General features: G+C 35.9%; 1 protein-coding gene across 2 annotated transcripts in view; it reads right to left on the bottom strand.

Moving 5' to 3' along the window:
* LOC149548211 (protein SPA1-RELATED 4-like) overlaps window positions 1–25,623 on the bottom strand; it is a 185,719-nt gene that overhangs the window by 66,478 nt on the left and 93,618 nt on the right. For both annotated transcript variants that reach the window (XM_089792255.1, XM_089792257.1), the window contains 2 exons: window positions 22,279–22,436; window positions 19,709–20,669 (listed from right to left, as the gene is read on the bottom strand). In XM_089792255.1, the coding sequence (XP_089648381.1) occupies window positions 19,709–20,669; window positions 22,279–22,436 (1,119 nt within the window). The remainder of the gene's footprint in view (window positions 1–19,708; window positions 20,670–22,278; window positions 22,437–25,623) is intronic.

Below are 25,623 nucleotides of genomic sequence, written 5' to 3'. Positions count from 1 at the left end.
TCTTCTACACAAACTCAAACAATCTCTCCTTCGCAAATGAGAAAAACTCCAACAATCTTTCGCTGAAACCACTCCTCCGGCAATGAGAAGCTCAACAATTCTTCTAGCAATGAAAACAGACAGATAGATCATGCTGCGGAAGACCTCCCGCAAAACAGTCCGTAGACATCTGCCGCGGGACAGTCCACGGACAGCTACCCGCGGGACATGTCCGCGAGACAGTCCGCAATCCTCTGCCGCGGGACTACCTGCGGGACAGTTCGCGAACAGCTACCCGCGGGACATGTCTGCAGACCTCTGTCGCGGGACAATCCGCGGACAGCTACCCGCGGGACATTTTCGCGCACCTCTATCACGGGACAGTTCGTGGACAGCTACCCACGGGATATTTACTATTTTTTTTTTTTTTTTTTAAATTTATTCTTTCTTCAAAAAAAAAATACAAAGCACCTCAAATTTGCCTCTGACCATCGCCATTCGGCAACGACGAGGGAGTCCCCTTCTGCGACAACGACAGAGTCTTCCTAGCACCATATATTTTGAATTTGGATCCGTTGACTACCAGAGGTACCTTCTGCCCGTCCAAAGTTGATAATCTGATTGCTCCATTGTCGCCGACCTTTCGAATCTGATATGGTCCAACCCATCTGGCCTTAAACTTTTCCACTTTGATTTCATTCCGACCGTCGTACGCCTTACGTCTGTTCTGTGCCACCTCCGTCGCCCATTGTGCCTGCGGTCGCCGCACAACTGGATTATTTCCTTGCTGTCGGTGCCCTTCCACTAATTTTATGCTGCGGTGTAACCTTTTCTTTCCGCGCAGTCCATTCACCATGTACCGGACAGTGAGATCTTTCGTTTTTCTATGTTCGGACTGTATGTTCTTCCCCTCAGCTTCAGCTATGGCAGCTTTTCCTTCTTCCGCTTCCCTGCATTCCTCCGGACATTCATTTTTCTGTGTTTTGTCACATTCGTCGACCGTTAACATATTGCTACTCGGAAACAGCTCGTAGTCTTCTATCAGCCAGTGGAACAGGCCATTCACTGAGTCCAGGTCGTCGTCATTCGATCCTCCATCAAGTCTCAATACTCCTTCGTCTGGTTTCATTCTCCTCTTTCGTTCGTCATCACTTTCGCCGTCACTTTCTGAATCTAACGATGCTGCCTCCTCACCGACCATTTGTGTATGCAGGTCAATTGTGAATCTTTTGCATCCGCGCTCCATTGATAGGGTATTTTGTTTCCAATCATGTTTTACTTTTGCTTGCACCAACCAATCCTGTCCCAGAATAGCATCATATCCTTTTCTTTTCAATGGAATGACTACGAAATCCAATAAAAATGGTTGCGTACCAATAGTTATCGGTTGCACCCTCAAGGTTCCCAACGGTTTGATCCTGTGCTGGTCCGCCGTAAGCAACTGGAATGTAGGTGGCCACAGTGTCGGCTTTCCCAACTTCTTCCAGGTATCCTCCGGTAAGACATTCACGCCGGACCCTCCTTCAACAATGGTCTCTGTCAAAACATTTCCCAAAATCCCCATCTGGACGACCGCTAGATGCCGTCCGAATGTGAGTGCTAGCAGCATTGGGTCTGTTGTCATCACTTCCCTACTTTCCCTTCCTGTGTCCTCCGTTGCTTTTGAAAATGGTGTATGATTCAGAATGGCCGTCCGTAACTGGGGCATTGTGAGGAGGCCACTTATCTTTACCAATATCTCCGTTTGTAAGATCTGTCGTGCAATGTTTTGTTCTACGAAGTTCTTTGCCAAGGTGCCGGTGATGTCCTTCAACTGAGATGTCCCTGCCGACGATGCCTTTCCAATTTCTGCTTGCATTTCCCCCAATTTTCTTTTTTCCTTTGCTTGCCTCCGTGTAATTGCCAGAACCTCCTCTACATCTGTGTCGACAGTGATCAAGTTTACTCCAGACTTTGGACACTTGGAATCTCCGTGATCGCCAGGTCCGCACCATCTGCATAATAATTTCGATGTGTTTGCCGCTGTACAATCCCGCGCAAAATGACCCCACAAATTACATGCTCGGCATTGAACGATTGGCCGTCTGTTTGCATCATACTGAGTTCGACTTCGGCTCCCATTATTATTGTTATTGTTTGCATTGTTATTTTGCCCTCTGCTATTATTCATGTACCCTCCGGATGTGGCACCACCAATGTTTGCATTTCCGTTACTACCCGACGGGGAAGCCTGCTGCGTAAGAAGCACCTGCGGAGATCCTCTTGTCTTCATGTTAAAGGGACAGTCCTTTGTCGAATGGCCCATGATCTGACAGATGTCACAAAATTGGTTCTTTGGACACGATCCTTTAGTATGACCGTTGGTCTTACACTCCGTGCACCACAGTTCACTGCCTTTTGGCTCCTTTTGCATGTTTTTAAACTCTTTCATCATGCAAACCATATCCTTCTATAGGGCACGAACCTTCTTGCTGCTACCTTCATCATCGCTGCACATCTCCGGCAGGCTCCTCGTCATCAGAATCAGAGGCGCTAGTTTTCTTCTTCTTTGTCTTCTATTCACTTTCAAGATCCAGTGCTCTGTTATACGCGTCCACATATGACAACGGTGGCACAATTTTCATTTTCCTCTGCAACTTCGATCGTAGGTCGTCCACGAACCATCTTTTCTGCAATCCGTCCACCAGCTTGCTTTCCATTTTGTATATTAAGTCTTTTAATCTCCTAGCGTAGACGCGGATAGTTTCGTGCTTCCCCTGTTTGGTATTGAAAATGTCTAATACGGTTTCATTATCATCCCGCAAGAGTTTAAATTCCGCCAGGAACTCCTTTTTAATGTTATCCCAGGTATTCAGCTTTTGTGGATCCGTATCCGAAAACCAATCAATCGCCACACCCCGAAGGGTTGCCAGAAATTGCCTGACCCATTCGTTGGCATCTGTGATTCCATTTTCCCGCCAGATCGTCTCACATGTCTTACAATATCGGATGGAGTCGATGATACCATCGCCTTCAAACTTCGGCAGCTTTTCTTTGGGTCCCGCCATCACAACACTGGAGGTCTGCACTGCCACACCAGAGGTCTGCACTCCCGCATCGGCGGTCTGCACTACCACACCGAAGGTCTGAACTCCCACACCGGTGGACTGCTCTCCCACACGGGCGGACTGCACTCCCACACCGGCGGATTGCTCTCCCACACCGGAGGTGTCGACAGTTGCGAACCTTGGTGAAGGAGGATCTTCTGAAGTTGTTTCCCACGGAAGTCTATCCCGCACGAAGAGGTCACTCCATGCTTGTGCTCCCTCGGCACTGCAAACCGTACGAGTTGATGCTCTTCCGTCTGAATTTTCTTCCCTCAACGAACACAATTTCAAGAACTCATCACGTGCTTCTTCCACCAATTCCACCCGCTGCCGAGTCTCCTCCAACAATTCTTCTGCACTCCGGTTTCCGTCGGCAATCTTCTGAAATCTCTGTCGGCGTTCGGCTTGCTGTGCCAAAATTAAATTCTCTTGCGCAGTACGGGTTCCATCTTTTTCCTTGACCTTATTCCGATCTTTGTTAAGCTGATTTGGCATTAATCTTCATTCCTCCCACCTTCCAGATTCATAAGGCAACAACGCCAAATGTTTATCATACTGGTAAAGAAATTAACGCATACAAACAATGGAATAGAATAGCAGAATTATATTCGCATATGCCAGACATACATTATGCTTCATAATATCGGTAATAGTAGATTATTCATAATTTACAATGATCCCAAACGGGATATAAATACTATCCGCCGAACCTTCCCGGAGGAATCCGTCGGCCACAAACATTATGTTCACTACAAACTATTTACCCGTCGGCTACAAAATACAAAACACCGACGATAATCATTCCGTCGGCTACAGAATACAAAACACTGACGACAATCATTCCGTCGGCTACAGAAACACCGTCGGGACCATCCAGTCGGTTGACAAAATATACAAATTGTTGTTTTTCTAGATCGCTGCAAATGTACTAAGCACTGCCTTTGTTTTCATTGTGTGTGTGTTCCATATGGCAAAAACCTCTAATTTATAATGAGCAAAGGCTAAGAAGAGCCATGTCCCGTCATGGGACATGTCTATTTGATAACTTAATATTAATATAATAGCAAATAACAATATCTCACATAATACATTATTTAATTAATATATATAGATAAATATTATATCTCACACATATATATGATATATGTTCATATATCTGCACTTCAGTCTCACAGTTTATCCAACAGAAGATGCCATATATCAACACTCCCTCTTAGCTAGGGAGGATAAACACAAGACAGATATTACACCATTGGTAATATTAGGAATGACAAAATTTAAGGATATCTTTGATGAAAAGATATCCACCATATAGATATCAATTTGATATCATAAGTATTGGTTTTCCAAAATATCAACACGTGGTATTCACCAAGTACTCAAATAAGGTTTGATACCATATCTGATGTCATAAGTATTAGTCTTCCAGAATACATGATATTCACCAAGTACTCAATAAGGTTTGATATCACATCTGATATCATGAGTATTGATCTTCCAAAATACATGATATTCACCAATTACTCAATAAGGTTTGATATCACATCTAATATCATGAGTATTGGTCTTCCAGAATATCAACGCATGACATTCACCAAATACTTTTAGAATAATGACCTTCCAAAATGTTGAGATGCAATTCACCAAGTACTATAAGTAATGGCCTCTGGAACATCAAATCGCATGACATTCACCATGTACTCAAAAAAAAAAAATTATTACGTATGTGCACACGCATTCTCGTTATGCTTACCATATAGACATCCACCATGCAAAGTATAATCTATCATGATCTGCATAGACATCATAAGATATCTATCATAATAGAAAATTGGGTTATTGTAAGATCACCACCTTTCAATAACTTCTGCATATACAAGTGACGATCATTTGGAAGTCATCACTTCCTCATGATGTACACAGGGGTTAGGCCCATTAAATCATGTAATCACATGCAGATACCAAAAGTTTACATGAAGTCAAAACTCCCTCTGATTCTGATATGATCAAGATCTTCAAAGACCACCTGATACATATCCTCTATACACTCCTTCAGATAGATGTGTCAAACTCCCTCTAAACATCAATCATCTGAGCTCCTTTATTATTGAAGAAGTTCCAGAGTCCCTCTGAATCTCCATTTTCCTGCAATAGCATTTTCAGAGGAAAAGATCAAGGACCTATATAGCTCTTGGTTATATAAATAAGAATGTCAACATGAATGTTAGTAATTTAACTCATGACCATTACTAACAATAAGATAAATGATTGTAACATCTCTCTTTATTTTCAAACATAGAATTAAGATAACACAATACTTAATTTATATATATATGACTTTCCCTTAGATGACATATTCGCCTAGAAGTTCAATATTTATAATTATATCAAAATTTCATTTCATTTCATTTATATTTCAATAACACTATTAGAAACTCACAATAATACTAATAACTTATATTATTTAACATATTTATATGTAACAAAACATAATATTATGTTATTAAATATCATTCTTCAATTAAAATATTTTCCTTATAAATTCTCATTTATATACATCTATATAAAAAAAGATGTGTAAGGAGGACTTAAAAATAATATACCTTTTATACTTAACTCCCATTTTCCTTTATCATGTGTCAACTACTCTAATTGAGTGATTCGTCATATGAATTTCGATCCTCTTTGATTGTAATATGGTGTTTTACCTTACTGTTACTTCTATCATAAATCTCCTTTGATGACATTAATGGCACTCTTGTTCTACGTGGCATTCAACCTCATACAGCTTTAATGCAAATTATGCTTCAATATCACATCATTGATTTGAAATGAGATCAATATCAGCACTTCGATAGTTTCAAATTTTTATCCCCAAATGACTTTGGGGAAATAAGTGCAGATTGATTGCCAACTAAATCATTAAGTTGAAATGGCAATGGCCAAATCTATGCGGATTTGAACTTATCATCAAACCTGTTATAAAAGTGAATTCAAATGCATTTTTGCTTAAACTTTTAGTTGGATCAATGGCATACTACATGTGTAAAGCAAGCTGTTATGCAAGATTAGTAGTGGGCACTCATCTCTGAATCGATATGATTAAAGTTTATGGTAGAGATAAATCTCTGGTTCTGTCACTCCAGACGTTCCATCCCTTGGGAAGAATGATTTTGTCCATGAATGTGTATGCAAACACCACTCGGAAAAACTCCTCCACGCTCTACCCAGATATAAAGCTCCCGATCCTATCACCTTGCATTTCAGAAAAGAGAATCATGTTTCCTCCATTAAACTGCTTCTTTTTTGCGTTGTCAACGCTCCTAGTGCATTTGATATGGCATGCAAGTGACATCCCTAACACATTTGCATCATTCTCTCAGTTTTTAATGCATTCCTCATCTACTCAAATTGCTTTTTTGGGTGATTATTTTTCCTCGGGCAACTCTGAATGGGTGAATTCAACTTGGTGTAGAGCAGTACACACAAGCAAAATATCTGAATAACTCTGCAATGAAGACTTTAGTCTTGTCGTCAATACACATATTGAATTCCCCCAACTATTCAATCTTATGAAATACATTATCCTTTACCACGTGAACAACTCTGCTCTGCTCCCACAGATGCTACACTTTTAACGTTAATGCAACCACCATGACATTTTCTTACTGTTACATTTCTATAATTTTATTTATTGCTCCTCTATTTGTATTTTTATTTTCCATGCTTTGTGATTTCATCAGTATTGTTTCTGGTATGATATGTATTGCTCCTTTAAAGAACCTCTCTTAGTCCTGATTGTCAAATGAGAATAACAATCAATGCATTTTACTTATTCCTTTGATAAATTTGCAACCTAGCTCTAATACCATGTTGTTTTTCTGGATTGTTGCAAATGTACTAAGCACTACCGTTGTTTTTGGTATGTTTGTTCCAGATGGCAGCAACTTCTAATTTATAATGAGAAAAGGCTAAGAATAGACATGTCCCTTCATGGGACACGTCTATTCGATATTTTGATATTAATATAATAACAAATAATAATATCTCACATATTATATTATTTATTTAATATATATAGAGATATATTATATCTCACACATATATATAATATATATTTTCATATATTTGCACTTCAGTCTCACAATTTATCCAACTGAAGCTAACAAACATCAACAAAAATAATAGGGAGAATCTATTATACAAGATATTTACATTATCTAGAAGTCTCCACTAAAATAGAAATAAATTAACTTAGGAGATATTATTTTAGTACCCTCAATGGCCAACTTATCAATGACACCAAGCTATCCCATAAACTTGACAAACTTCTCTGGAATTAGGGACTTGGTGGGAATATCAGCAATCTGGTCAGCTATAGGAACAAAGTACAAATCCATGGATCCCTCTTCAACCAACTGACAGATAAAATGACAATGAATCTCAATATGCTTAGTGCACTCAAAGAAGACTGGATTTTGACAAGTTGGTGACCCCTTAATTAAAGCAAAAGAGGGGTGAAGGGCCTTCCTAGGACATATGGATGTCGGAAAGCATCATTCAAACTCAAACTGCATCACAATCTACTTTAATTGTTCCCCGATATTCAGCTTACATTGAGGAAAGAGATATGGCTTGCTACTTTTTACAAGTCCAAGTGATAGCAACTACGCCCAAACTAAAGACATACTTGGAAGTTGAGTGTTTATCATCTACAAAGCCTCCCAAGTCCGAGTCTATGTAATCAGTGAGTCCGGCATCGTTGGTTCCTCCATAGAGAAAACCAAAACCAAGAGTGCCCTTGATATAGCGCAAGATGAGTTTTCTTGCATTCCATTGATCTAAAGTGGGAGTTCCATAAAGAAAGATATGTAACTCACTACAAAGTTGAGATCAAGTCTAGTGGTAGTCAAATATTTCAAACTATAGACAAGCTATCTGAATACTAATTCATTCTCAACAGGAGAACCAGATTTGAGTGATAACTTTAGACCAAAATCCATACGTGTAGATGCAAGTTTACTATCCTGCATTTTGAATTTGTTGAGCAAAGCTCAAGCATACGTAGACAGAGAGATGAAGATGTCATGCAACTATTGCCAAACCTCAACACCTCAGTAGTAGTCATGTTTAAAGTGGAAGAAAAGGTACCTTCATAATCAATTTCTTCAAGCTAAGAGAAGCCTTTGGCAACAAGATGAGTCTTGTACTTATCTAAAGTACCATCTTCTTTGACCCATTTGCAGCCAAATGGTTTTCTTTCTTGAAGTAACTAAAGGAAGAATTGAAAGAACCCAAGTGTTATTTTTCAAAAGGCTATAATGCTCAATATGTATAGCTTCTTCCCACTCAAGCATCCCTTTCGACTCTATGTATGTTTGAGGTTCATATATACTCTGAATATTGGCCATGAGAGAAATATTTATGGATTTTGAAGGTTTAGTCCTCTTCTAAGCAATTCTATCCTCAATGAGCTCATCATCATGAAGATTGCCAATCATCTTAGCCTGCCATTTAGGCCACAAAGTTTAAGTGCTAACATCGGAAGCAAGAGGTGAAAGGGGATCATCATCATCAAACAGAAGACCAGATGAATCCTAAGCAAAATCAAATGGTGAGGTTGCATTTCTAGGTGAGCCTGCAGGAGAAGAAACTAATGGAGAGGAAAAATCAGGAATAGGAATAGTTGGAGCCTTCTCAGCTAAAGCCTTGCCATCAACTGGACCTAATTGAAGACGAATATCAAAGTTTTCAGCTTGGAGAGACTGATGCTATGAATTCATGACCAAAGGAGAGCTAAAATGAACCTCATTCCTCATCAAAGAATACATCATGACTTAAGATAGGATGATTAGTTTTGATCTTAACCAAGTGGTAGGCTTTGTGATTATCACTATAGCCAATTAGCATGAGTTTTTGGTCTTGGCATCTAACTTAGTACATTTAGCATTAAGGATCTAGACAAATGCAGTGGAGACAAAAACTTTGAAATGACAGATTTGGGACTTGCGGCTTGACCAAGCCTCTTCCGAAGTCTGCTTCATGATAGTCATTGTAGACGAGCATAGAGAAGATAGATGATAGTGTAGGCAGCTTCAACCCAAAATCTCTTTAGAACTTGGTTGTGTTCAAGCATGAATCGTGCAGTTTCAACACTTAACGACACCATTTTCGTAGGGGATGTAGGGTGTTGTTACATCCCAAATTTTGACCTAATTTAAAATATAGTCGTTGAGGTTCACATGAAGTCAGTTGATAGTTTTATCTATTATAATCTTGTGAAATAGTAAGATGGTTAGTCGTTATAATTTCAAGTGAAGATAACATGCTAGTTGATCATTTATCACGAATTCATGGAATTGAAAAAGATGGTTAACCGTTATGATTATTTATGATTAAATAATTTATTATGATAATATAATTTAACTGCAGAGAATTTCCTTGTAGGAAGCGCATCAAAGGGGTGGAAGCATTGTTAGAAAAGAATTAGACACAGGATCAGCACCATCACTAGGCAAATGTGTTGAGGACCTAGCAACTTGAACATCAAGATACAATTGATAAAACTGCATGAGCTATTAAATAAATAATTTAAAACATAAAATAATTTAGTTAAAATAATTTAATTTAATTATAAAACGTACCTCAAAGGATTTAATATGATGTTTCACCTTATTATTATAATAGATATATCTATATACGTATGTATAGATATAAAAATGAAATGGCACCATTATATTATAATAATTTAATAAAGTGATGTCACCCCATTAATATATTTACATAAATATAAGATTATAATAATATTCAAACTATAATAAAATTTGAATTATAATAATATTCGAATTTTAATCTTCCAGCTCTCTTTCCATTCTTTTCATTCTTTCCTTGTTTAACCAATTAAACACTTGGTGTTTTAAAATGGGCAAATATTCTTTATGTTGCGGAAGTCAAAGAGTCTTCTTAGACCATTTTATATTTAAGTCGGGTGAGACAGACAAGAAAAACTCTTATTTCCGATTTCCCTGTTAAAACCACATTCTTTCCTTTCTTTTCCAATCGATTTAATGCTTGGCAATTTGAAATTGGCATAATAATCTTTAAACCGGCAGAAGCTAAGAAGTCTCGATCACTCTCCATATATGGAAGTCGTGAGGGAGAGACGGAGACCACATTCCTTATACCCGATCTTCTTTCTGCTGCTACGTTTTTCAGAATTCTCCTTGTCTCCATAACACCCGACCTTCACATTTTTACCATGGATTGTTTCTACTGATACACTGCAAATTGATTGATAGGCTTATTCAAGTAGTACGATTTCCATTCCTTGCCGTGCAAGTATTTTGGCTAAGAAACAGAGATTTTATGCACTAAAAGTGACGTCTCAAATCAACTGGAGGGGACCAAATCAAATATCAATTCTTCTGAACAAAACCGAATTCTTATCAGCTAAGCAATCAGAAGGAAAGGAATGATATAGTAGTATCTGGAGCCCTAAATGATAAAGTGGTATTTGAAGCCCTAATTGATTCAGCAGTGTCTGGAACCCTAAATGATACAGTGATATCTAAAACCCTAATTGATTCAATGGTATCTAGAGCCCTAAATGATACAATGGTATTGGAAGCCCTAATCGATTCGGTAGTATCTGAAGCCCTAATTGATATAGTGGTAACTGATGCCTTAAATGATCCAATGGTAATGAATGCCCTAATTGATACAATGGTATGTGATGCCCTAATTTTATATAGTAGTATTTAATGGTAATCGTCATTTGAATTGATATAGCGGTATTGGATGGTAGTCGTTATATGATATTGTTATAGTGGTACTTGTGGGCTAATCTGGGTGATTGCAAAAGCATTCTTACAAAGATTTATTGGTTCAAATTCCATGGTATGTAGATTTTATTTTCCATAGTAATTTCATTTATGGTGTTTCAATTCTTAGATATGAAATTTTGTCTAACTGATTTTAATGGTAAATCTCATTCACATGAACATGACTTGTATAACTGTCTTCCTATGAAATTGAAGTAATAATTGTATTTCTTTGAGTATGTTGTTAATTAAGACCCCGGAAAAAGTGGTTGTTACATATGGTATCAGAGCACTAGGTTCAACACTGAAACCTTGGGCCCAACACTGTTTTTGAGAAACTGAAAATGTAATGTTGGAAAAGATTTATTTTTACATAATTGAGTATTACAATCAAAAACTAGAAAAAAATCACATCAGGAAATCATCCAGAATAGACGAGAAGGGCTAAGATGATACGAAATGGATAAATGTATAAACTACAAAATCATAAAGATGAATTAGAACTAGGGAAAATGACATTATTGGCAAGTCATGCAGTAGTGATCGGGTTGTTGAACCCATCAGAAATCCCTGGCCAAGGTAGTTTATAGGCATGTGTGTCATCTTCTAATCACAAGATTGTCAATGGCGCCAGTTAATAAGGCGAGACACGCCTATTAACTGAGTGAGCATTCTAAACACCAGTATGCTCAGGTGGCTGGATTGAAGAACGTCCCAAGCTTGATCTCGAGGTACCGAGGGCCATTCTAATTTGATAGAATGTGTGGGGATAAGTATGGTCCGAGGTTGGGAGGTTAAGCCTATGTCAATGCTTCTCCTCTCACCAATGTTGAGGCTTGTGCAATCGAAAACAGCTCCTATAACCTTGATGAGATGTTACCTAAAACCCTTATGATGGCTAAATATTTCTTTTCAGTTGAATGTTCCCAGCATTTAGTTTATGCAATTATATTCCTGTTTATATGAAATGGTAGTAATATTTTGTTATCTATTTTGAACTTGAACTTAAGGAAAACAAAATCACAAACCGTGATCCTTTATGATGTTGATTAAACAAGAAGATCATTTTGTGCTCCAGCATGGAGTAAACACACTTGCATAATTGAAACTATCAATGCTTGTTTGTAGATGTAAACTTTTGTTTGACTTAAGTTTTTCCTTGAAACATTACACTGACGAGATGGGCATGAAAGCCTAAGTCACACAAATGGAAAAGATAAACTTCCAAATATTTACAGATGACTGATGAGGTACTCATGAGAGTTTGTTTCAAATGCTTATGACCTTGATTAGATGTATGATGATCTTGCATAGTATATCATGTTTTTACTCTTTGTCACACTACTATGCATGTATATAATACACATGCGATGTTGACTTTACATACTGAGCTATTGTATATTGTTTTGGAGATGAAATGTATATCCTATAGTGAGATGATTATTCTAATAAAATGTTATGAGATGGGCATGAAGACTGAAGTTACATAAATGGAAAACATGGATCGATTAACCTTTTTCAGGTGTTCTATAAGTTTGCAAGGATGATCTACCCAGTCGTAAATGTCATATGCCAAATGGTATGTATAAGTGACTTAAATTATGATCAAGTTGTGATCCAGAACTTGCTAGTTGAAGAATTCCAATTTTGTATACTTATCTTACTCTCAATTATTGAACCCTGAAAAATTCTCTTATATGAAGATATCAATGTGGAATCGAACTAATGATATGGTGAGTGTCTACATGAGTATGATAGGAATATGAAATAGAATATCCTACAACATGATCAACTCAAGTGATGCTGAGCCGACCACAAGTACGGTAAAGTGAACTCAAGTGAGTGTGTGTTTAATTATATAATATCATGCAAGCATTTTTCTGGAAGTATTGAAGTAAAACTAGACCTTGATTTTTGGTCATGACTTAGATTTGACTCAAATTTTAATGATATCACGATGCTATACACACACACACACACACACACACATATACATCTTGTATTTGGAATATTCTTTTAGTGACTAATTTGCAGAGATCATCGAGGACTATGAAACACAAAGGGGAATGGTACATTACATTCCAAATTTTGGCTCAATTTTAAATCCTCCTTTATAATGTTCTTTACAATTTCAAGTTCATCGAGGATGATGAACCACAAAGGGAATGGTATGTTACCTCCCAAATTTTGACCTAATTTAAAATATAGCCGTTCAGGTTCACATGAAGTCAGTTGACAGTTTAATTTGTTATAATCTTACGAAATGGTAAGATGGTTAGTCCTTATAATTTCAAGTGAAGATAACATGTTAGTTGATCATTTATCATGAATTCATGGAATTGAAAAGATGGTTAACCATTATGATTATTTATGATTAAATAATTTATTATGATAATATAATTTAACTATGGAGAATTTCCTTGTAGGAAGCATGTCAAAGGGGTAGAAGCACTGTCAAAAAAGAATTAGGCACGGGATCATCACCATCACTGGGCAAATGGGTTGAGGACCTAGCGACTTGAACATTAGGATACAATCAATAAAACTGCATGAGCTATTAAATAAACAATTTAAAATGTAAAATAATTTAATTGAATTATAAAACGTACCTCAAAGGATTTGATATGATCTTTCACCTTATTATTATAATAGATATATCTATATACATACATATAGATATAAAAATGAAATGGCACTATTATATTATAATAATTTAATAAATTGATGTCACCCCATTAATATATTTACATAAATATAAGATTATAATAATATTCAAAATATAATAACATTCAAATTATAATAATATTCGAATTTTAATCTTCCAACTCTCTTTCCATTCTTTTCATTCTTTCCTTCTTTATAACTGATCAAACACTTCGCATTTTAAAATGGGCAAATAATCTTTATGTTGCAAAAGCCAAAGAGTCTTCTTAGACCATTTTATATTTGAGTTGGGTGAGACATAGACAAGAAAAACTCTCATTTCCGATTTCCTTTTTAAAACCGCATTCTTTCCTTCCTTTTCCAATCAATTTAATGCTTGGCAATTTGAAATTGGCATAATAATCTTTAAACAAGCGGAAGCTAAGAATCCCCAATCGCTATCCATATATGGAAGCCGTGAGGGAGAGACAAAGACCACATTCCTTATACCCGATCTTCTTTCTACTGCTACGTTTTTCAGAATTCTCCTTGTCTCCATAACACCCGACCTTTACATTTTTACCATGGATTGTTTCTGCCAATACCCTGCAAATTGATTGATAAGCTTATTCAAGCAGTACGATTTTCATTCCTTGTCGTGCATGTATTCTGGCTAAGAAACGGAGATTTTATGCACTGTAATGACGGTTCAAATCAACTAGAGGGGACCGAATCAGATATCAAGTTCTTCAGAACAAAACCGAATTCTTATCAGTTAAGCAATCGAAAGGAAAGGAATGATATAGTGGTATTTGAAGCCCTAAATTATACGGTGGTATCTGAAGCCCTAATTGATTCAGTGGTATCTGGAGCCCTAAATGATACAGTGGTATCTAAAGCCCTAATTGAATCAGTGGTATCTGGAGCCCTAAATGATACAGTGGTATCTGAAGCCCTAATTGATTCAGTGGTATCTGGAGCCCTAAATGATACAGTGGTATCTAAAGCCCTAATTGATTCAGTGGTATTTGGAGCCCTAAATGATAGTGGTATCTGAAGCCCAAATTGATTCAGTGGTATCTGGAGCCCTAAATGATACAATGGTATCAGAAGCCCTAATTGATTCAGTAGTATCTGAAGCCCTAATTGATACAGTGGTAACTAATGCCCTAAATGATCCAATGGTAATCGATGCCCTAATTGATAAAGTGGTATGTGATGCCCTAATTCAATATAGTGGTATTTAATGGTAATCATCATTTGAATTGATATAGCGGTATTGGATGGTAGTCGTCAAATGATATTGTTATAGTGATAGTTGTGGACGAATCTGGGTGATTGCAGAAGCATTCTTACAAAGATTTACCGGTTCAAATTCCATGGTATGTAGATTTTATTTTCCATAGTAATTTCATTTATGGTATTTCAATTCTTAGTTGTGAAATTTTGTCCAATTGATTTTAACAGTAAATCTCATTCACGTGAACATGACTGATATAGTTGTCTTCCTATGAAATTGAAGCAATAACTATTTCTTTGAGTATGTTAGTTGTTGATTAAGACCTCGGAAAAAGCGGTTGTTACAATTGTTAAGTGGCACTTTATGCCATGTTGATCACAGAAATGGGAGAAAGCAGAGGAACAAAATTGTCACCCATTATCAGTTCTAAAAGTAATAATATGTTGACTACTCTCTTTTTCTACAAATGATTTGAAATTTTGAAATACAACAAATACCTCTGATTTTTAACGAAGGAAATACACCCACATTTTATGACTAAAACCATCAGCAAAAGGCAGAAAATACCTAGACCAAGTAATAGAGGGAGTAGTTATAGGTCCACAAACATCAACATGCACCAGCTGTAATAGCCTAGAAGCTCTCTAGGAATTTCCATCTGAAAAAGGAGTGTGATGTTGCTTCCCAACCTAACATGCTCCACAAACTCCAAGATTCTAGGTTTAAATCTCTGGCAGTCCAATGACAAGATCTTCCCAAACAAGATGAGAAAGATAGTGCTCATAACTTTGATGCCAGAGTTTACTAATAGAGGAGCAATGGGCTGCCATAGCAAGCTCCTCTGAATCCCTGGAGTTAACAATTCTGAAACGACAATGATCTTCAACACCAACGGTCGTTGTGGATTGAGTTTCCCAATCAATGGTACTGCATTGATGTGAAATAAAGACCACATGAATCCGAGAAGAACATCTCTGAATTTGACTAAAGGAGTAAATATTGAGTTCCATGCCTAGATGATAAGACACATCAACAAAAATCAATTTTCCTTCTCTAGATGGAATCTGGAATATTGCCTCTTCTAACAATGGTGTAATCTTCTTCAAAAATAACTGAATCTGAGAACGGTTGGAGATTTGTGAACCAATCTCGGTGATGAGTGAAGCAGTGGGATGCACCTAAATCAAAATACCTAGTAGAGGATTTTACATGATCTATAGATCTTTTAGCCATGAAGACATAAAAGGAAAATTCACTTAGCTCAGTATGTGCTGCAACATGCCTTTGAGACTATGAACTAATTTGCTTGTCTTGAGTAGGTAAGCATTTCCAGTACTCCAACTTCATATGACCAAACTTAGGTCAGTAGTTTCACTGAACATTTTTCTTCTTTGGACTTTTTGAGGACTATGCAGATGAATTTGCTGGAAAGATTGAGAGAACTAATAGTTGCCTATGGATTTAGCTGAGAAGACTTGAGTGTTTAAAAAATGAGTTGGTACCACTATTGAATTGTTGTTTCCAACAATCTTGTTGTAGAGGCATTATTAAAAGATCAAAAAACAAAACATTAGAATTAGTGGAAGCAATGTTGAGAGTTTCAACAAAATGTTCATAGGGAGATGGGAAACTCTTCAAGGTGATCACCGCCATGTCTTCTTCCATTTTGTGTCCAATGGTTTCCAACTGATCATGAATATCCTTGATTCTCTTTAAGATGCTCCTATAGGGTTACCTAATCATCCATCATGATCGAGAAGAGCATGTTCTTCAAGAAGAATTCACAGTTGTTACATGAGGTTTCATGCAAAACTTTCAGATGGCTCCAAATTTTTGCAGTCGTCTTACCAGAAGGATCTTACAAGAGCTGATCATTAGTGACAGAAATTTTGATGAGCATGATGGCTTCTCGATTCTTCTCATTAAATTTATCCCACTCTTTGCCTTCATCTACATGGCAAGTAGATGTGCTCAAAACAATATTGTCAATACATTTGTACTCAATGATCCTCATCATGCATTGCTTCCATGTATTGTAGTTTCTACCATTGAAATTTTTACTACCTCCCAATTGAATATTGGACAAAGATGTCATTGCATGCTTTTTGAGGCACAGAAAATGAGAAACTTAGTTGGCTAAATGCACAAATTTGAATGTATCAATATCAAAGACGAGTGCAAGCATAGATTTCTATGTGACTCTGTTGGCACAAAATTCAAGGTATATAAACCAAGAGACCCAAAAATCCGAAGACGAGGTCTTCAAAAACCTACCAAGAATCTGTAAATAAAATAAAACTTCAGCTGGCACAAACTTTGAAGGACAGAAAATGAGACACCTAGAAATGTTTGAAGGAAACCAAATTGATGTCTCAAATACCCACAAAGAATCTATAATCTGATTAAGAAACTGTAATATGATCAAGCATCTAACAAAACAACTGAAGATTCTATTAAAAAAACCTAGGCGCTGGTTGAAGAACTCCAAGAATGGCATATTGTTGTAAAAAAACTATGAAAAACAGTGAAGTGTCATATATGGTAGCATGTCAGGTGGTAATGTACCAGATGGCAGCGTACTAGATGTCAATGTACTACTTACTAGCAGATACTACTACAAAGAGAACTAGTCATCGAAACCAGCATACCATGAAGATAACAACATAATATTGGCAAGAAATAACTTTATTGATGGACTCCAAAGTTTACATTACCAGAGGTATATTGCTCTTACCCTACCCCCCTATCCTTACCTCCTACCAACTATACAGTGCTTCGAGTTGGTTGTGCAAATCAACTGATGCGACTATTCATCACATAACAACTTCATTACTAATTACTTTATTTATTACCGCCTACAAATAGATGCCCTAGACAATGAATGATGAAGGACTGACATGGTTGAGCAAAGAAACACCATTGACATGGTTGAAATAGCAAGAAACGATAGCATTTTTAAAAAACATGAAAATAACACTTAAGTTGTAGCTTTTCAACATAGAGAAATGACATCAAAAAGCAGCGGATGGACTTGACGATGGTCTCTGCAGAAAGAGACCTTGAGGAGCCATCATGGGTTTTAAAAATCTGGAACAAACACAAACGACGTCCTGAAAGACGGACGCAAGCAGAAGATTATGTGAGGGAGGAGATTGTGTGGGGCTGGAAAAAAACAGCTAGGTAATGACCCAAAACTTTTAATCTGCCAAAATAGCCTCCCAACCAGTTGATGGGTTGTAAGAAACCCTCCAATCTTTTACAAAAAAATTTAAAAACACAAGTAACTTCAAAAACGAAATTATAATTTGTTTCAATAATAATAACTTGGCTCTGATACCATATTAGATAAATTATCTGGTAAAATATTGGGTAATACAATTACAAAGAATGAATTGTTCTTATAGAGTTTACAAACGAGATGTTTCTAAGAACAAACATACAATTAATAGAAAGAATCTACTATACAAGATATTTACAATATCTAGAAGTGACTATTTATTTTGAAATCAATTTACTTTGGAGATATTATAATCCCGTGGCATGTTTTCCTGCAAAAAAACGCAAAATTGTGTGATATTATACCCCTGGCTTGCCAGAAAATCATCCCAATGTGTCCAAGCATTTTTTAAAGGATTTTATGTGTGCACAACAGCACATGAATGTTATTAGCGTGTTTTGTAGATTCCTAGGAAAATTACAAAATCACACTTACCACTCTTTAGCTGTTCAAAACTCCACAATTATTATCTATAAAAGAACTACTTTATGTGAGTCTCTTGGCATCTCTCTCATTGTTTAAATTCCAAATAATGTTAGAGAAAAACAAAGAGCTTGTTTATTAATTGGAGTGAAATGAAATGTAAATCAACAACTTTCAAATCAATTTGGTCTATTATAAATAGTAAAGCTATATATTGTAAATATCATGACAAAGATTGCATAGTAATTGCAAACGGACATGTACAGGTTGTCTCTGTCATCCCTATAAAGATATTTTTATAATATGTTTATTTTATGCTAACAACTTGTCTATGCTTTATCTTTATCATTTTTATAAAGATATTTTAAATGGTCATACTTAATTTACTCTGATAAATATTTGATTCTCCGTATTATTTAACTAATATTTTTCTATCATTCTATATTATGTGTTTTTGAAATAATTCAAAAATTTCCCTTTTATTCTTAATTGTAATTCAAAGATACTGATTTCAATCTTTAGAGGGCGCTGACATAACTTTTTTTGTTATTGAAGGGTTTTCAAAGTGACGAGTTGATTTTTATTTTGAAGTATATTATGAGCAATGACTTCATTTTATTTGGGTGGAAAGTCTTAAGCCTTGTGAATATTGATTGCTTCCATTCAAAACAATTAAACATAACATAAAATTTGAACACAGAGATCAAAGTTAGGCTCCTTCAGAGCTTGCACTTGTTTTTTTGTCCATGATATGTATTAAACTCACACTATCCTTAATACATGATGGGAATCAGTAATATACTTTACAAATTCAGTGTATATGTGTGTTTTTTAAGAATAGTCTTGATAATTTGCTGAGTATTTCCCCAAGTGTTTGCCGAGTCCTGGGTTTTTTTAAATTTTGGGGCTGCCAGATTATTGCCAGAGTCCAAGTTTTTCAACTCTGAAGATAATACTAGTATTGATCATAGTTGGGTCAATGGCATGGGTTGGTAACATTATTTGTCACAAAATTGAATCTGTATGTTTTCAGAGCTTCCAGACTAACCATTCAGTTATAATGCTACAGACAAACACAAAAAATATTACTTAAGACCTGCTGACTATATTGGCCAGCAAATACAAGACAGTACAAAACTTTGTTTGCAAATTAGAATGCAACACAAACACTTCACCTTATTGGTCTACCCCACATAGTAGACTCAGCATGGGATTGAATGGGGGTCCTGAAAGCACAAACCTGAACAACACCATCATAATCAGTTGATGAAATATGGCTTTTTATGTAACTGTTCCAGCAGATACTACTAAGCTTCGATTTGCTTGTCATCTCAACAGCAGGATAATGAATATCTACATTTTCATTCAAAACTGCATCACAGCCAAAGATCTTGATCTTCTTTGACACCCCAGCAGTTGCAAAGAACTCCTGATCGCGATCAAAGCCCACAGAACACACCACATTTGCTGTATTAAGTAGGTCTCCATGTTGCAAAGTTGCCCGCACTTCAAATCGACTATAACGAGCATACTTACATACAGTATCAAAGAAACATCCAAGACGATCCACACAATCATTTTCATCACCTTTTAGTACAGGATCATCTGTACTCAGTGTGTTGATGCTAGAGCTTTTATTTGGAATACTTTGCCCATGCAAACAAGAATTAGAGTCTAACTCAGTAGGCTCAATTTTACCTCGCACCGAAAAATAAACTTGCTCTAAATGCTTGAAATTCTTTATCAACTTTGCACCTTTAGAATTCATTGCATTTGACCTACTAGGAATTGCCTCCAAATAAGAGCCCTCATCTTCTGTTCCACCTCTAAATGACTGCTGATAGATCAACTTCTTATCAGAATTCAAATTTTCCTCCGCTTCATAAAAACAATTATGTGACTTGTTTATCATCTCTCCAATTATGTCATTCTTACACAAGATCGCTGAGTTGCTCTGTATTCTAGCTACAGGATCACTACATACCAAGGAGCGTCTTTTTTTGACCTCCTTTATATCTGATGTAAGGCAGGCAACAGTTTGAGCTAATTTATGGGCCTTTTCCTGCTTCTGCTTTTGCAAAGACAATAGAAAATCCAACAGCAACTCTGACTCTGCATCTTCTTCATCAACTGTGACAGCAGCTTGTCTCTCGGTTAATGCATCCTGGGCTTCATTAAGGAATTCGGACTGAATTATCTCTCTGTCAAGCAAAACAATGGTCTTAGCCATTGGAAAACAGGAAAGGGCATTGGGATCATTTTCAAACAGAAAACTCATGCAGGATTACTCTACCCTTTTTATTTAAAAATTTTTAAGTTTCCTTTTAACACTAGCAACTCTAGAATTATCCTAAATCTTATGTTCCAACAAGTTCCCTCCTTTATAACCAACATCACAAGTTATATTTATGGCTAAATAAATTCATCCTCGTAGCTTAACAAAGAATAGAATATATGTCACATAAATATACACCATCATTATCTAACCATGGTGAATAAAGAATTGTAAAACATGCACTAATCCTAATATTATAGGTATAGTATTCAAATTATTGAAGTAAATTTCTATCAAGAAAACAACTTCCTAAATGTTCTGTCATATGATGATGTCTTTCATAAGAAATTCTCCAAGGAAGTCCATTCATTATGAAAAAAGCAAATACTATTCTAAATATGCTATCATTAAATTCTCTGCCAGAACTAGGAAGAATCAAAGCAAATTATGTTAAAAATTGAGTACAGGGTCATCAATAATTACATGCATCTACTAGTTACAAGGGAATGACCAGATAACAAAGAAGACAATCTGTTAGCTATCATCCATGTCAAGACACATTAATTAGAGTTTTATATGCCATAAGCAGCTAAACAGCAGAACACAGAGAAATTGCTTGGAAGTGCATTGTTCAATTAGAAATCTTTTAAAAATCAAAAGCAAACAAAGATATAAAACAGAGTGCTGGATAACACTCTTACAATAATTAAATAGCTACAGACGAATGATCATCCATATCAAGACATGCCTTGAAAAGCTTTGACAGTCATCAGGTGCTGACAAGCAGAATATTAAAAAAAAAATAGTTTACAAACTTGTCACCGTAATAGTAACATGCCTTCATAAAATGTCCAATGGCACCAACATTAAATTTTTGTGTACAAACCTTGTACTATAGCAAGAATAAAGCTAAAATATTCTGATGTAGGTTGATTCAAAAAAGACTCGACTCTTTGATTCAAAAGAAACTAGAGTTAATATGTTAAACAGGAAATTGGTTAATGATCCTTTGTGAGAGACAATTGTTCCCCATGATTGAACTCAGTATGAATCTCAACCATGCTCCAAAATTAAAACACAACTTTTTATTGCAAGCACTCCACTTGACCCCTCATCACACCTTGAATGCAATGACAAATACTATATATCCAAGTTTGAGTGCTTGACACTAGTGAATGCAATGTGTTGCCACTTTCAACATGCAACAATGTAATATGGTGCTGTATGTAAAAATGTGAAAACAGTATACTATTCACATCATACGACAGGCATATTCTTTTTCCTTTCACACAAGGGTGCATATGACATTTTTTTTAATCATGTCACCAAAGCAATGTACACATCATAAACACCACAAATTCTCTTACTTCAAGTTATAGGTGCAAATCAATTTCTGTTTTCCATCATGAAGTGCACATCATTCTCAGAAGGATTATTTACCATTTTCAAAGTTTCTCGCTATACCTACAGCCAAGTTTCTTTAGTGCATATGAATTTTAATTCTCCTTCCACAAATAACAAAATAAATCTCATACTTAGCCTTAGGTCTTGAAGCAGGATCGGGGTGTAGCAGCCAAAGACAAATGCCAGCTTCCCTTGGATATTCTGATAGAAAACGAGGAGGAAGAATGCGATGGCGGAGCTCTGTCATAGCTCTCAATTGTTCCTCCCAAGAAGTAAATGTACAAAACAGCTGCCAAAACCCAAAACCAATACATTTACAAAGCAATCCCTAAAAGATAATTTCACGAAAACTTAAACATACTCTCATATAAACAATAGAGATATTCCACTTCATGGGGAAGAATGAAGATATGCAAGCAGGTTCAAGGCCCTAACATTCTAACTAATTAAACTCATAATCAACTGGCTTAACCTTCTTCATACTAAAATGAAAATGTCAATTTTCATCAATTTCTATACTAGTAAACATTTCTTTCACTTATCAATAGTAAATCACAAGAATTTAAATCCTATCTTTACCATTCTAGAGATGGTGTGATTTGGTTTGTTCACACAGCTTTCATTTAGGATAAGCTAAAAATTAAAATAATCAATCCAATACTTTAGAACGTGTAAGAGGTTGTACAATTGACAAGATTTATTATTAATAGCAAGACTTAATGTTTTAACAGTCAACGCAAGTCACTAACTCCTACAAATAGGTTCTTAGTTCTGCTGCCTTGGCCAGGTCCTGAAGGAAGCACCTGTTCAGATGTTGCAAAAACCAGAAAGTGAATAGGCAGACCCTTATATATATAATCCCATGCTTTGCACAGCATCTCACATAGAACAACAGATCATTCTGATATGAAAGTCCAATCAGTAAAACCTCTTTGTACATACAAAATACTTGTTAAATTGTTTATGAAAAGCTACAAGAAACTGAAACTGGCATAACAGGCATCAAATAGAATGCGTAACTATCCATGATGAACTACCATAGAACAAGGCAAGAGAGGAAGGTAGACAGTGATTTGCTTTAACTCATTGCAATTTTGGGGGCACATTTACTTCTGTTAGGCACAACCAAGAGTGTAACATCCCACATCTGTGCCGTTATTTTTTTTGTTTAATAAACAGAATATTCACAATGAAAACAGCAATTTCAGGTAAATGTTTGTATCCAGCTTATTAACTTTGCTTCTATAATTTTTTATGCAGCTGGTATGCAAGCCAATGGCTTTCTTAATTTGTCAAATCTGGCCTATTGCCTTGCTTAGTTAGTCAAATCTCACTATAGCACTAGTTGTTACCTTTAAGCAAGCTTCAGGAAGCTTCAAGAAGGTCCAAGAGCAAAGAACTATACATCGTGTGTAGTTGTACTATGTTTCTTTGGGCTTCCTCTTTCAGACATCAGAACCAGTGCTTGTTTACTACTAAATTATTGAACTACCAATTAAAGTTATAAACATAACATAACAGCAAATATAAATTCCAAGAACAAAGAACTAAATATAGTATGTAGTTGGACTATGTTTCTTTGGGGTTCCTCTTTCAGGCATCAGAAGCAGTGCTTGTTTACTGCTACATTATTGCACTACCAATTGCATTATATAAATTTATAAACATGACATAAATGTTGTCCTCAAATTTTGACATCACAAAATTGAGGCAAGCCTATGCAATTTCTCATAGATTTGTAGGTGTATCCTGTGTCTTTTAATGTATTAGTAAAGTGTCATGAAGGCAGGTCATCATCCCTGAATTGTAATTTATGTGACTTTATTTATGCATTCTTTTTGAAGATTTCCGTCAAGTTAAATCCCCATATGTTTGTAAGTAGGAGTTTTTCTTCTCTAACTACAAGAACTTGATTCTTGGTATCTTTCACATCTTTTCTTCATATTTCTTTTTGTTATAAATAGTTTTGAGTCTTGTTTTTCCCTTAGGATAATAGCCCTTGAAATACCGCTTGTTTCAAGCTAAACTTAGGTCTCAAACGGAGTTATCTAGCTCAAGTTGTAAGGGAAAATGTGGGGTTTTTCAGAGCGACAGCACATCATCGTAAAAAATCCTCCAAAAGTGGCTTTTTACTAGCAATAGCGAGAAATAAAATTATTTTAAATGTTTAAAGTGGATTTCGACATAGATTTTAACGTTTTAATGAAACAAACCTTTTAAGTCTATTTTCATGTTACTTTATCGAAAACTATAGATAGTTATTAAGTTTAATTACATGAGACACTTAAAATGCATGACGGTGGGGTTTTTATCACTCATTGCATATCATCAACATGCAAATAACCTTTTAAAAACCCATTACAAATAAAATATAAGTCGTAAATTCATATAAGTGGGCCTTTTATATGCAACAACACATTTTTATATCATTTAATATGTGCATGGTAGCGTTTGTAATATGCTTTTCCATATTTAAATTATTGTTATAGACCTTTAATAATTTAAAGGCTTATAAGTGAGAAATTTTATTTCCAAAAGCACATATTGTTGCATTCTAAAAGTCCATTAATGTGTATTTTATCTTTAGTGATGATTTAAATGCATAATGGTGGGAATTTTGAACCCAAAAGCACATGCTTTTCCATTCTAAACACACGTATTTACTTCCATTCGCACTAAAAACTCATAAAGTGGCAATTTGGAGAGCAAAAGCACATGCTTTTGCATGCAAAGCCATGTCTTTACTTACCTTGAAGGTAGTTTTTGAATAAAATGCATATGAGCAGCAATTTTGGAGGCCAAAACATGTGTTTCGCATATTAAAATACATGTCTTTAATGACTTTCTAACCATTTGAAGCATTGGGTGGTGATTTGGCATTAAAAAGGCACACATTTTTCATCTCAAGAAACTCATCTTTACTAACCTTGCATGCGTTTTAAGCATGGGTGACAATTTGGAATTTAAAGACATGTTTTGAACTTGTAAAAGCTCGTCTTTATTCCAATTGAAGGCATTTTTTGGACTAAGCATTGGGTGGCGATTTATGAGAGGAAAGCACATGTTTTTGAGTTAAGAAAACCCAATCTTCTTGGGCGTTATTGGCTGGATGGTGAAATATCCCAAATGGATATTTGCTCTGCTGCTGCTATAATATTTAATTATATAAATTATATTTTCTTGTAGATTTTTCTTTGATCTTATAGAGCTAGACAGAAGTTGCAGAAGAATGTTGTTTCTTTTTGTATTTTTCAAAAAATAGGTATTACAATGAATAAATAACAACAACTGATAAATAGAAGTGATAGAAATAATATGCAGCAATACATACTAATCCGGAAATGATTCTAAAACCACACCAGCAAAGTCTGATTTATTTCAGAATACTACTAATACAGATGTGTTTCAAACAAGATGGATGCCAGCTGAAAATGGGATCCAGGTGAGCTGCTGTAATAAACGCCAGGCTGAACCAA

Source organism: Cupressus sempervirens, chromosome 7 (assembly GCF_028749045.1).
Source record: "Cupressus sempervirens isolate cs-2001-9-10 chromosome 7, ASM2874904v1, whole genome shotgun sequence".
Taxonomy (NCBI): Eukaryota; Viridiplantae; Streptophyta; class Pinopsida; order Cupressales; family Cupressaceae; genus Cupressus; species Cupressus sempervirens.
Note: the sequence above shows the minus strand (reverse complement) of the source record. Positions and strands in the feature narration are given on the sequence as shown.